Here is a 14,501-nt window from a genome sequence, read left to right on the forward strand (position 1 = left end):
CGCCAATGTACACGTGCACACACACACACACACACACACACACACCAGCTTCAATTCTTAGCCCCGACCTAAGTGGGTATTAAGGCCATTGGAAGATCAAGCAGGGCGAATTCAACAGTGACAGCAGCAAAGAAAGAGGGCAGAGGGGCACAGAGACGGGAGGCCTGGAGTGGGAGACGCCCTGGAAGGGTTCTTGAGGAGGCGCCAGGAGTAAGTGGCCCCAAGGTCAAGTCACTCAGGGGCTTTAGTCCCCACCCCAGCCACTGCCCTTACCCTCAGGCCCTCTGTGACCCTAACCGGAAGTGGCAGCATCTACCCAAGCTTTCTCTCCCATCGGGTCCAGAATGTGAGGACAGCCACTTACAAGTTGTTAACATCACTCTCTCCGGCCTCGTCCAGCTGCCGGTCACTCATCTGAAGGTTGCCTGGGAACCTAGGATTCTGGAAGGGAGGCAGAGGAAGTCAGAACAGGGCACCTCAAGAGCTCTCTACACAGACCAACTAAGCCGGCATCAAGCAAGCCAGCCCCGCTGAGCTCGGGCCTCAGCAGGTGGATTCTGCTTGGCGCAGGTGCCTGCATGCTCCCTGGGGAGGTGTGGCAGCGCTCACAGCCTCACACACGCACACACAGGCCCTGCGATTGGTTCACAGCAAAGAACACCCACCGCCCACCATCACAGGGGAAGGCTTCATCCCAACCGTGGGACCCAGCGGAGGGCCGCTCTCTCACAGCCTGTGCCACGGACATCTTCTCCGTGGTGCAATGACACCGAGCGTGTGAGAGTGGTCGGTCTTCAACTTGACACCCACACCATGCAGGCAGTGCAGCCTTTGCTTGTTTCCAATATGTTCTGAATACTATCCAGGCTTCCCGCTGCCCTCTGGCCATTTCCTGAAGCTGCTATTGTGAGCTCAGGGCAGGCAAACCCATTCTCATATTAACTTTAGCAAAACATAATTAGTAAAATAAACTTGAAGGCTGGAAAATATTACATCAAGCACCCGCACAGTCAGGGGAAATTATGTGGGATCATCAGTTGTCGAGTATCTGTATCCTGCTCTCTTTCTCGGTGTGGTCTGTCTGGAGCGTGTGGAACACAGGGCAGCGGGGCAGGTGGAGGGGAGCACAGAGAGATGGGTGGCCAGGCCACCAAGGGGGCTCTAAATGCCAGTGTGAGCTCTTCAGGCTCTGAAGACAGAAATCCTCCACTCCGGCACCTCCCTCTCTGGCTGTAACACCCAGCGCTCTGCCCTTACAGCCCCTTCCTGCCCTCAGGCCCACCACCCCTGCTCCTCTGCCTCAGAGACTCAGGCCGGTTCCTTTATCCTTCTGGTCGCATTTACTTCCTCACTCAGTCTGGACATTATGATGACCTGGTCCCCTTCTCTATTTCCACCGCCAGCTCCCTAATTCTGGCCATTTTCCCTCCCACCTGGCACGCCATTCTTCCTTACCTCCTATCTGCCTCATAACCACCCTTCAAGGACCACCTCAAGACCCACTTCCTGCCCTTTAGGATGCCATATTCCTCCATCATTTCAAAACATCCCTGGCACTTTTCTGCAGGCACACATACTTGCCTGGCACTATTACACAGCTACTGCAAGTGTATAAGCTTCTCTCCCCAACAGATCTGTAAACGCCTAAAGAGTAGACCCTTTTTTCTTATTCTTATATGCCACTTGGCACACAGTTTTACATGCATTAAATGTGTAAGAAATACCAGCTAGGGCTTCCCTGGTGGCGCAGGGGTTAAGAATCCACCTGCCAATGCAGGGGACACGGGTTCAAGCCCTGGTCCGGGAAGATCCCATGTGCCGCAGAGCAACTAAGCCCGCGAGCCACAACTACTGAGCCTGCGCTCTAGAGCCCGCGAGCCACAACTACTGAAGCCCACGTGCCTAGAGCCTGTGCTCCGCAACAGAAGAAGCCACCGCAGTGAGAAGCCTGCACACTGCAACGAAGAGTAGCCCCCGCTCGCCACAATTAGAGAAAGCCCGCGTGCAGCAAAGAAGACCCAACGTGGCCAAAAATAAATAATAATAAATAAAATAAATATAAAAAAATCTTAAATATATAAAAAAGAAATATCAGCTAAAGTCATATCTTGATTAGAAGGTCCTGTGTGGAAACTTACTATATAAATGGAAGGCGTGGGGCTTCCCTGGTGGAGCAGTGGTTAAGAGTCTGCCTACCAATGCAGGAGACACGGGTTCGTGCCCTGGTCTGGGAAGATCCCACATACCGCGGAGCAACTAAGCCCGTGAGGCACAACTTCTGAGCCTGCGCGTCTAGAACCTTTGCTCCGCCATAAGAGAAGCCACGACAATGAGAAGCCCGCGCACCGCGATGAAGAGTAGCCCCTGCTCGCCGCAACTAGAGAAAGCCCACGCACAGAAACGAAGACCCAACACAGTCAAAAATAAATAAGTAAATAAATAAATTTTAAAAAAATAATAAATAAATAAATAAATAAATAAATGGAAGGCGTTGTTTCTATTAACAGTCAAGTCAGTGCTTCTGAAGTATTTTTATAAGGCCACCTGGTGGATTGGGTTCCTCTTTCTATTTGCAAAATGGGGAACAAAAGGTGCAGAAGACCCGGGCCAAAATCCCAGGCCCCTTGTCACATCCCAGGGGCCTGACTGCAGTCACTCTATAAAATGTCTCCTCTTATGTAGCTGGGATATGGTGTGAACACTCCCTGAGAAGCCAGGCTGTCTCATTACCTGGAAAACCTGACAATTAAGCCCAGCCAGGTGTGAGGGGGCAGGGCGGGGAGGTGGGGGAAGCAGGGGCGGGGGGAGTGCACGGCTGGCAGTGGCAGCAGGATTGTCACAAAGACTCACTTTGGTGTGGTACTCCATCTTCGTTCTCAGCAGTTTGAGGTAGATGCTGCAAAGCTGCCCATACCCCTCACTCAGGTGGCCCTTTCAGGATGAGGAAAGAAAGCAGGGTGTCAACACGAAGAACACTGGGTTGAAAGATCTACAGCCAGGATTTCTTTTTGAAAGAATATATATTTTTTCTGAGTATGAAAATTACATACATCCGCTGTTGAAAATCTGGAAAACGTAAAAAAGTACATATGCAAACAAATCACCCTTAACCTAACCACCAGATATAATCATATATATACTATTGATACTATGTATACGATACATAACTAATGAGAACCTACTATATAGCACAGGGAACTCTACTCAATGCTCTGTGGTGACTTAAATGGGAAGGAAATCCAAAAAAGAGGGGATGTATGTATACATATTGCTGATTCACTTTACTGTACAGTAGAAACTAACACAATATTATAAAGCAACTATACTCCAACAAAAATTAAAAAAAAGAACTACAATGAGATACCACCTCACATCTATTAGGAAAGCTAATATCAAAAAAAAAAAAGTGCTGGGGAGGATGTGGAGAAATTGGTACCCTTGGACACTGTTAGTGGGGATGTAAAATGGTACAGCAACTGTGGAAAACAGTATGGCAGCTCCTCAAAAAATTACAAATAGAATTACCATATGATCCTGAAATTCCACCTCTCAGTATATACTCAAATGAATTGAAAGAAGGATCTTGAAAATATTTGCACACCCATGTTCATAGAAGCATTATTTACAATAGCTAAAACATGGAGGCAACCAAAGTGTCCATCGACAGATGAATGAATAAACAGAATGTGATATACCCATACAACGGAATATTATTCAGTCTTAAAAAGGAAATTCTGCCACGTACTACAACATGAATGAATCTTGAGTACATTATGTTAAGTGAAATAATCCAGTCACAAAAGGACAAATAGTGTATGATTCCATTTATATGAGGTACGTAGATTAGTGAAAAATCTTGAGACAGAAAGTAAAATGGTGGTTTCTAGGGGCTTGAGGTGGGGAGGGGAATGGGGAGTTATTGTTTAATGGATATAGATTTCCAGTTTTACAAGATGAAAAGTTTCAGAGATGGATGGTGTGATGATTATACAACAATATGAACGTACTTAATACCACTCAACTGTACACTTAAGAAATGGTTAAGGTAGTAAATTTCATGTTATGTGTATTTTACCACAATAAAAATTTGGAAGAATTTTAATAAAATGTTGATATACATTGAAAAACAAAATTAGAAAGAACATTTGAAAAATGTAAAAAAGTACATATGCAAACAAATCACCATTAACCTAACCACCAGATATAATCATGGCTAACATTTTGGGGTTCACGATGTTATTTTTTCAATTTAAACAGACTTAATTTTTTAGGGGAGTTTTAGGGTCACAGCGAAATGGAACAGAGAGTACAGAGATTCCCCATGTCCCCCCTGTCCCCACACATACACAGCCTCTTCCACTGTTAACATCCCTCACCAGAGTGGGACATTTGTTATAATTGATGAAACTGACACATCGTTATCATCCAAAGTAAAGTTTACATTAGGGTTCACTCTTGGTGTTGTACATCCTATGGGTTTTGACAAATGTATAATGACATGGATTTACCATTATAATATCATACAGAGTAGTTTCACTGCCCTAGAAATCCTCTGTGCTCCACCTTTATTTTAAAAGATAAAATGGGATCAATATGGTTTTTTTCACTTAATACACTGCAATTTTTTCCATCTTCTTAAATTTTCTTCTGTATCATTATTTTTCGTGACTACTCAGTACATTATAAGTCTGTACTGTAATTTATCAGACCAGCTCCCTACTGTTGTGTGTTTTAGTTGTAGGCAAGTTTTTCTATGTAAACTATGTTTCGATGAACATTCTTACAGTATCATCTTGTGTACAAACATCCTTTGGGTAAATTCTGGACTATGCTACTCATCTAAGAACCTTAAGTCTCCCATCCTTAGTAATCACAGTCTGACTATAGACTCTCTCCTTCCTTTTGTCTCTCTATCTAAACACAGGAGAGGAAACACCTCCTCCAGATGGATTTCAACAGACTAAGAGCATCTATGGTATTATACCTGGGATGGGGGTTTGAAATGGGACTAAACCTAGCTGGTAAAGAAGAAGCCTTCCCATGGAGTCTGCCCATGCAGTCATGTCCTAGGTGCCTGGGCAGAAGCTAGGCTTAGCAGAGTGATGCTGGCAACTCCCCATTACATACAAAAGAAAAGGAAAATGGGGCACAAAGAACCTTAAACTGAATAACTATGGCTCCCACGTGAGTCTTGACTTCTACATCCTCTAGCGTAGAGGAATCCCTTTGAAAGATGTCTCAAGGGGCACCAAAGAGAGTTGAGTAATCAAAGGAGTTTAAAAACATCAATGCCAGAGATGACAGTATTTCATAATGTATTAATTTTCTATGAAAATTCGTATTTTATGATATACTTGTTCATTATAGAAAAATCAGAAAGTAGTGAGAAGTAGAAAAAGCAAAAATATGATCATCATCAAAGACAACTATACTTCATGTGAAAATGTATGAGGATCAAAAAGGTGGGGACTTCCCTGGTGGTGCAGTGGTTAAGAATTCACCTCCCAATGCAGGGTATGCGGGTTCGATCCCTGGTCAGGGAACTAGATCCCACATGCATGCTACACCTAAGAGTTCCTATGACACAACTAAGGAGCCTGCTGGCTGCAACTAAGGAGCCCACCAGCCACAACTAAGACCTGGCACAACCAAAAATAAATAAATAAAATGAATAAAAATTTAAAAAATGGATTATATTAAAAAAAAGTAAAAGGTGAATGGATCAAAGACTTAAATGTAAAATACAAAACTATAAAACTCCTAGAAGATCACAAAGGAGAAGACCTGGATGACCTTGAGTATGGTGATGACTCTAGATACAACACCAAAGGCACAATCCATGAAAGAAATGATTGATAAGCTGGGCTTCATTAAAATTAAAAACTTCTACTCTGGGACTTCCCTGGTGGCGCAGAGGTTAAGAATCCACCTGCCAATGCAGGGGACATGGGTCCGAGCCCTGGTCTGGGAAGATCCCACATGTTGCAGAGCAACTAAGCCCATGAGCCACAACTACTGAGCTCACACACTGCAACTACTGAAGCCTGCACGCTCTAGGGCCCATGCTCCGCAACAAGAGAAGCCACGGCAGTGAGTAGCCCATGCACCACAAAGAAGAGTAGCCCCCACTCGCCGCGACTGGAGAAAGCCTGCGTGCAGCAACGAAGACCCAACACAGCAAAAACAAACAAACAAACAAACAAACAAAAACTTCTACTCTGCAAAAGACATTGTCAAGAGAATGAGAAGATAAGCCACAGACTGGGAGAAAATATTTTCAAAAGACATATCTGGTAAAGGACAGTTATCTAAAACATATATACTCCTAAAACTCAACAATAAGAAAACAAACAATCCAGCTAAAAAATGGGCCTAAGACCTTCACAGAAACCTTATGAGAGAAGATGTTTAGATGGTCAATAAGCATATGAAAAGATGCTCCACATCCCATGTCAACAGGGAAATGCAAATTAAAACAATGAAATACCACTACATACCTATTAGAATGGCCAAAATCCAGAACACTGACAACACCAAATACTGATGAGGATGCAGAGCAACAGGAACTCTCATTCACTGCTGGTGGGAATGCAGAGTGATACAGCCACTTTGGAAAACAGTTTGGTAGTTTCTTACAAAACTAAACATACTATTACCATAGGATTCAACTATGGAGCTCCTTGGTTTTCACCCAAAGGAGTTGAAAACTTAAGTCCACACAAAAACCTGCACATGGATGTTTTTAGCAGCTTTACTCATAATTACCAAAACTTGGAAGCAACCAGGATGACCTTCAGTAGGTGAATGGATACATAAGCTGTGATGCATCCAAACAGTGGAATATTACTGAGCAGTAAAAAGAAATGAGCTATCAAGCCATGAAAAGACGTGGAGGAAACTTAATTGAATATTACTAAGTGAAAGAAGCCAGTCTGAAAAGACTACATACTATATGATTCCAACTATATGACATCTGGAAAAGGTAAAACTATGGAGACTGTAAAACGATCAGTGGTTGCCAAGAGTTGGGGGGGTGGGGTGGGATGAACAGGTAGAGCACAGAGGATTTTTAAGTTGGTGAAAATATTCTGTATGATGGACACATTTGTCCAAACCCACAGAATGCACAACACCACAAGTGAACTGTAATGTAAACTATGGACTTTGGTGACTGTGATGGATGTGTCAGTAGGTTCATCCATTAGGGGAGGCTATGCATGTTTGGGGGCAGGGCAGGTATATGGAAACTCTGTACTTTCCACTCAATTTTTCAGTGAACCTAAAACTGCTCTTAAAAAAAATTAAGGTCTTAATTTTTAAAAAAAAAGTAAAAGAAGTTTCTAACTTCAGAAACTCTTAGTCAAATGGAAGAGACAGACTACATAGGAAAAAAGACCTAAAAGAATTCTATTTTGGATAACAAGGCAGGCAGGCTAGGTACCTGGGTTGACCTTCCCACTGAAAACTACTAACAATATTGAGTGAAATATTAAAAATGCTTTGAAGGCATTAATGAACTTGCAAGAGAGTAAGGAATCCTCAGGCCAGGAACTGAGTAATTCAGATATTCAGAGAGCAAATGACTTGACGGGGTCAGGGAATGGTGGGGAGGGGGCACTTTGCCACACCAAGTGAACCTGAGTTTTGGTTTTCTGGGCCTTAAGGCCCAGGTGGTGAACAGGAGGCAGGGCTCTCACCTGCCCAACTTGAGGAGTCTAGTTGAAGAGCCAAAAGACTTACTCCTCGGTGCAGGGGAATTAAGGGTCAATTGGAAATAACACACATGTACTCCTACACTGAAGGAGTCCCCCCTGAGGACTGCAAAGAAAATCTACTGCCTTAAACCACTGTTGTGATCAGAGGGCGGAAAAAACTACTGCTGAGAATTGGACCGGTGAGCCAGTCCTCAAGGGGATCTGCTCAGAATTCACAAAACTTTTAAGCTGAGAATTTAATTTAGAGTGATCTTAATGGATGCAAGTGCCAATTCCCTCTGGAGGAAGCTGCCTTTGTTAGAATTCAAAGAATTCCCACCAAAAAAATCTCCAGGAAAATGAGCAGCTCACAGTAGAAAAGTAACTAAATACAAAAAGAAACTACACAGCAGGAGCAAAATTCATCAAAACAACAGATGGCAGAAACAGACCTCTAAGGGCTTTAGATACTAGAATTATAAAAAGTGATATATAAAACCACTATATTTAACAAGCCTAAAAAAATTAGAGACTGTTTCAAAATATATGCAGGGCACAATAAATTATAAAGAATGCCGAGCAGATTAGAAAAAACCAAACCAAACCAAACCTAAAATTCCAAGAAATGAGAATGATACTAAAATTGAAAACCTTATGGAGAGGTTTAGCAACAGATTAGACCCAGCTGAAGAGGGAATAAGTGAACTGAAAGCTAGATCTACTGAAATCATCCAGAATGCAGTATAGAGACAAACAGGTAGAAGAAAATGAAATGGTGGTTTAAAGACATGGGGAATAGAGTGAGAAAGTCTAAAATACTGCTAACCAAAGTCTCAGAGGAAAACAAAGAATGAAGCAAATCAATATTTAGAGACAATGAGAATTTTTCATAACTGATAAAATATAATAATCTACAGATTTAAAAAGTCCAAAGAATCTAGAATAAATTCACACCTAGATAAATACTAAGAACTTAAAAACAAAGAAACAAACACAGATTAGCTTCAAAGAAGCAATGGTAAGTCTGACAGCAGACTTCATAAAAATGATGGAAGCCAGAAGTCAGTGGAAGGACATCTTGACTAATATCTTCCATGTGCTGAAAGAAAAGAACTATTACCCCAGAATTCTAAAGTCAGAGAAAATATCTTCCATGAATGAGGGTGAAATAAAGACATTCTCCATCAGGTAAAAGTGGTTGTTTGCCACCAGCAGACTCTCACTAAAGGAAGTTCTAAAGGAAATAACTCAGGCAGAAAGAAAGAGATCCCAAATGGATGGCCTGAGATGTAAGAGGAAATGAAGAGTGCAGAAGAAAACAATTAAAATAAAATATCTTCTAGGGTCTAAAAGCAACAAAAATTAAAATGCATGACAACAACATACAAGGGAGTGAATGGGGTTAAAATATTCTAAGGTCTTTGCTATACTGGAAAAAGATATGATATTTAGACATTGATATGAATTTTAGACATTGATAACCTAAGCATGCACTTTGTAATTGTTAGATAACATTATCAAAAAATTAAAAAAAAAACAAAACCTCTGCTTTTATTTTTTATCTTCCCACTAGTAATGAGGGGGAAATTGAATGAGAAAGAAAATACCCAATCAATCCAAAAGAAGGCAAACAATGAGAGAAATAGAAACAGAACAGATGGGACAAATAGCATAAAATAAGATGGGAGATATATATCTAAACATATTATGAATTATAATAAATGTAAACAGAGTAAACGTCCAGTTAAGACAAAGACTGCTATCTTGAATTTAAAAAAAAATCCAACTAAATGCTATTGACAAGTATATTTCTAAGACAAAAGACTATAGAAAAGTCAATCAGTCAATCACTATGCTGTACATCTGAAACTAATATAGTATTATAAATCAACTATACTTCAATTTTAAACAAAAACTGACCATGAACTAGCTCACACAGCAAGTCGCAAAAAACCTTTGAAAATCAGTATCATATTGATTCTCTGGCCACACTGCAATAAATATATATGTAAAAAATATTAAAAAGAATATAGAAAAGTCAAAAGTAAAAGGATGAAAAAAGATATACCAGGTAAATTCTAGCAAAAAAAGGAAAAAGACCTAAGCTTTCCATGTTACAGAAATGTAATAGAAAGCTCTCTAGCATACAGTTGGGAGTTTTGGGGACAAACCTCTGCTTTGTTTAGGTTAACTAGACTTGTGACATAGGAAAAGCTGCTTCCCTCTCTGGGCCTGTATTTCTCATCTATAATGGGTAGATTGGAAAACATAATTGCTAACATTTTGTGAGTTCAGACAGACACAGGTAAGAATTTGAAGGAAAGGGCTAACATAGTAGTTCTTAACCAGTGGGGCAAAATGACACATCAGAATCACCTGGGGAGATTCTTCAAAAGGCAGATTACCTCCTGTCCATACACATACTCCTTGAATCTAGAGGGATTCCGGTATGTGTACAAAACCACTCTTTTCAATGTATTCTGATATTGCCACCTACCTCCTCCCTCTTCCTAAGGCACTAAGAATCCCTAGACAGTAAAGAAAAACCACTGGCATTAAGGATTGGGAATGCCAGTTCTCAATGTACTGTGACCCCAATGGGACCAGTAGAAGGAAAGAAGTAGGAACTGTGACAGTGTCACTGCGGAAGGATCCCAATGCCCAGAGAGCATTATGACATGAGCTTCCATCGGCAGGAGAAACTCCCAGGCCCTAGAACTTCCCTACAGCTTTCAGGGACCCCAGGTAAGACTGTGGATATCATGGTTCCATTTGGGGGCATCTTTGACTCCCTCCCTGATGTTCATGAGAGAAATGCTAAACAAGCTGAAAGAGATGAATTTGTTCCATTCCACAGTCCTTGTTCTGTGGCCTCTGGGAAAGGATAAGGTGGCACAGGTGGCCCCTGGGTGCGTGTCCAAACTCACCCACATCCTGCTCATGTCACTCAGTTCGTTTTTGTATCTCAGAGAGTCCTTCAGGACCTGGAGAGAGAAGGAGAGGAGACAGAGGATGGTGAAACATGGGTCTGGGGTGGAGTAGAGAGGGTGATGGGAGAGAGACGAAGCCGTCTCTGAAATTGGTACCCAAGAGGCCAGGAGATGCGGGCAGATGCCATCCCCTGTGCGAGAGTGGATAGTGGCTCTTGGGACTCAGGCAACTGCACTTTCCCCACGTGGGTCCCTGGATCCCTGCCCATCCCCTGCAGCCCCAGGAACTCACATTTGGGTGTCCATCCCGGAGGAGTTTGTGGAACACGTGGCAGAACTTCCAGCAGAGCACAGCGTTGCTGGAGAGGGGCAGCCGGTTGACAACAGACCAAAAGGTCTGTGCCCCCTTTTCATGGTGGGTGCCCAGTATGCACGGTGAGGGAAGGTCATGGAAAACAAAGACAACCAACCCTGGGATGAAGCCTCTAAAGGCCACCATGGGGGCTGTGTGTTGTTCATGGCGCCTGGCACTACCCGTCAGAGGGCACCGCTTATAATGAAGGCACCACAGATCTGTATAAGTATCCTGGCAGTTTTCTGACAGATGGCAAAAAAGTGCCTCCTTCTAATAAAATCCATTTTATTAGACGATTTCCAAAGAGACAGCAATGTCTTTTGGGAGGGGTGTCTTTTCCTAGTTTGCACAAGTGCGTTCTGGGCCAGCAGCGGCTCTGGTTGGCCTTAGTGGGAAGATGATTCGGTTGGAATTAGGGCTTTGCTGTGGGAAGACAGACTCTGCCCTTCCTCTAGGTTTGCTGAGTTTGTGGTGGGGCCTTTGTGGGGAGGTGGGTGGAGGGTGTGGTGTGTGTTTATAATTACAGCTAACATTTTAACAACACAATACAGCCTCTCAAAATTCTTTCTTATGCACTATTCCAAAGCAAGGGTGTGCTTCAGCTCTTCAAGTGCCCCGGCCCCTGCTGGGGACCTTACCCCCTGGCTACTGACACCCTTGGCTCCTCTTCCAGGTAGCATCTGACTCCTCTCCCATTAGACACTGTGCTCTTACCCTGAAAGCGGCAGTCTTTGTTTAAAATGTATTTTCCCTAAATTTAAAATGACGCTTTCGGGGCTTCCCTGGTGGCGCAGTGGTTAAGAATCCGCCTGCTGGGAAGATCCCACGTGCCGTGGAACAACTAAGCCCGTGCACCACAACTACTGAGCCTGCGCTCTAGAGTCCGTGAGCCACAACTACTGAAGCCTGTACGCCTAGAGCCCGTGCTCAGCAACGAGAAGCCACCGCAGTGAGAAGCCCGCGGACCGCAGTGAAGAGTAGCCCCCGCTCACCGCAACTAGAGAAAGCCCGCACGCAGCAACGAAGACCCAACACAGCCATAAATAAATAAATAAATAAATAAATAAATAAATAAATTAAAAAAATGACGCTTTCACTCCACCTCTTCTAAAAACCTTCCTGGCCTCGTTCAGGGGTGCCTTCATTTCCCAACACCTTGAATTCCCTGTATGCGGACTCCTGGGGCCACTTCCTCGTGAGATCCAATTCCAAACACACCCGCCACATGGAGCGGCTGCCACGCTTTGCGTGTAATAAATGTCCTTCTGGCCTCGAGTGACTTTAACAGAGCTCCAGACCTCCGTAATTAGGGAGCCCCCCCCTACTTTTTTTTTTAACATGGAAGACATTTACATTTATTTTTACTTTCCCACATCACCAGTCATGGATGAGTGGCTTGTATCTCCATCAGGAAAACATAGCACTATCGAGTTACTATTAATATTATATCCAATAGAGAACTCAATCTTTGGTCACAGTGTTAACAGCTCCTGGATTTAGTCCCATCAGCCCTCTCTGAAATGACCTAAGGGAGCCCTTTTTGAGGCAAGTAGAGGATTTCCACATTTCCTTTGTAATGGATGCTTACACAGGCTTCACACACTCGGTAACTGGGCACCATTAACCCCAAGTATGGCAATGTCCTCTGAACTTTCGGCTTTTTAATCCAGGCTCAGGTAAGAAGCACCACACCATTTAGGAAAGACTTGCCTCAGGTTAGAAACTATGGGACTCACCCAAAAGACGTGTTGTTTTGCTTCTGAGCTGGAAAGTGTGGTAAAGTTCCCTCCCTGGACTGAAATTTGCATTTTGAGAGGGGCTGCCTTGAACACGGACTTTTGGGTCTAGAAGCTGAAATCAGCTTTTGGTCTTCGAGTGATTCTGAAATAACTTATGGTTTCACCTCAAGCACAGCCCCCTGGGACTCGAAGGAAGCCGAGAGGAGAGATGGACAGCCCCCTACCCTCAACTGAGATGATTTCTCACGGCAGATTGTGGCTCCTTTACCGCAGAGCAATCTACTGAAACAGTAGCCAGGGACGTGTGGAGCTGGCTGGGCACCCTGGCTTGGAAAGAGGCAAGCAGACCTTTCTGTCTTTCTTTAATTTTCTAAGCATTTTAACGCACCCAATTCGTGTCAGGCACTTGGGGATATAAAGAAAATAAGACTTCAGTCCTCAGCCCTCTAGGAGCGGATACCACGGTCGGGGGTGTCAACCTGTTTACCAGTCAGGCACCCGGGATAAATGGTTGTCTGAACAGCATTTCTAAATGAAGCCAGGTTTCCAAATGCTCATTCAGTTGGTAGTGAGGGTAGCTGATGATCTTTAAAAGTATTGATAAAGAATAAATGTTCTGTGAGATCTTTAGGCTTTAAAACCCTACTGTATGGAGCGGATCTTTTCAACATTTATCCACCCCTTAGAAATTGTGAGGCAGAGAGACTCCCAGAATGTCAGAGCTGGAATGTTAGGCCTTTGAAAGCTTCTTTGGCCAACACTTTCATTTGACAGACAAGGGAATCAAGGCTCACAGAGGTCCCACTGGGCCCACTCGAGGTCCCAGAGGAAGTCAGAGAGCTCCAGAGATGAGATTTCGGAATGTCCCTCCAGGTCTGTTCCATCGCCCCAGGGAGCCTCCCTGGCAAGGCGTGACCTGGGTCGGCCACTACAGGCCTGGCCCTCTCTGCTCACACCCGTCCAGAGGAGCACACTGCCCTGTGACAACTGTCTCTCTTACTTCATATCTTGCACCAGACTGACTGATCAGTATTCTTAGCAGGGAACGGTCAAGACTGGGTAACTCCCTGCGAAAATCAATTGGGCCACTAATAATGAGGGCTTTTCTTGGTTTGGTTTTCTTGACTCAGTAAAGCATCAAGGGAATAAAAAGGCAAGGTCTGGCTAGGCTCACGGTTGGGCCAGGCTTCTGGGGTACCCGGTAGAGGTTCTAAAGCCCCATCTTGCAGCAAAGCCCTAATTCCAACCAAAGCATATTCTGCTAAAGACAAGCTGCTTTCCTTCCAGTGCAGAGCGGTACATGCTGTTAGCGACATTTCCGGAGGGCCTGACCTGTTCTGGGCATCGCACTGGCAGTGCCGGGCTTCCATGGCCTTCTAACCTGGAGGGTCTCCTCCACGGAGGGGCGGGGGTGGGATGGCTTCAAGACGGGTTGTTCCAACCCGACTGGCTGGGAAGGAGCTTCCCATCGCAGACAGAAGCCCAGCCTCCCCTTGCCCTGTGCTTGGCCCCAGCACACACAGAGACAAAGCCTTGGCCCACTGGCAGCCTCTCCTCCAGGCTTTGGGGATTAGCACTCGAGCACCTGGACTTGACCTCAAGGGCAGGTCCCGAGGGATCCATCGGCCAGGCTGCCTGCACTTCCCTCCAAAGCCACAGACCCATGACGGTGGCCGCCCAGGACCTCCACCAACTCGGCGTGGGGGGCTTGGCGAAAATCTTCAAATCGTCAGTTCCCTAGTCTACTCTGACCTTCTCATCTTCTTCCCTCTGGTTTGGGGTG

The 14,501-nt window shown here is 44.2% G+C and overlaps 1 protein-coding gene and 1 non-coding gene across 4 annotated transcripts in view; both read right to left on the reverse strand.

Annotated features, from left to right (window-relative positions):
* The window catches only part of HIP1 (huntingtin interacting protein 1), a 152,786-nt gene that overhangs the window by 36,385 nt on the left and 101,900 nt on the right, over positions 1 to 14,501 (reverse strand). For all 3 annotated transcript variants that reach the window (XR_005016555.1, XM_036826525.1, XM_036826526.1), the window contains exons 3-6: positions 10,917 to 11,059; positions 10,622 to 10,678; positions 2,851 to 2,931; positions 365 to 441 (exon numbers count right to left, since the gene is read on the reverse strand). Coding sequence is in view for 2 of the 3 variants with exons in the window: in XM_036826525.1 (XP_036682420.1) it covers positions 365 to 441; positions 2,851 to 2,931; positions 10,622 to 10,678; positions 10,917 to 11,059 (358 nt within the window). In the remaining variant the exon portion in view is untranslated. The remainder of the gene's footprint in view (positions 1 to 364; positions 442 to 2,850; positions 2,932 to 10,621; positions 10,679 to 10,916; positions 11,060 to 14,501) is intronic.
* Positions 12,374 to 12,506, reverse strand: LOC118882112. Its single transcript, XR_005016667.1, has one exon. It is a non-coding gene; the product is annotated as a small nucleolar RNA SNORA25 (small nucleolar RNA).

This window comes from Balaenoptera musculus, chromosome 15, assembly GCF_009873245.2.
Source record: "Balaenoptera musculus isolate JJ_BM4_2016_0621 chromosome 15, mBalMus1.pri.v3, whole genome shotgun sequence".
Taxonomy (NCBI): Eukaryota; Metazoa; Chordata; class Mammalia; order Artiodactyla; family Balaenopteridae; genus Balaenoptera; species Balaenoptera musculus.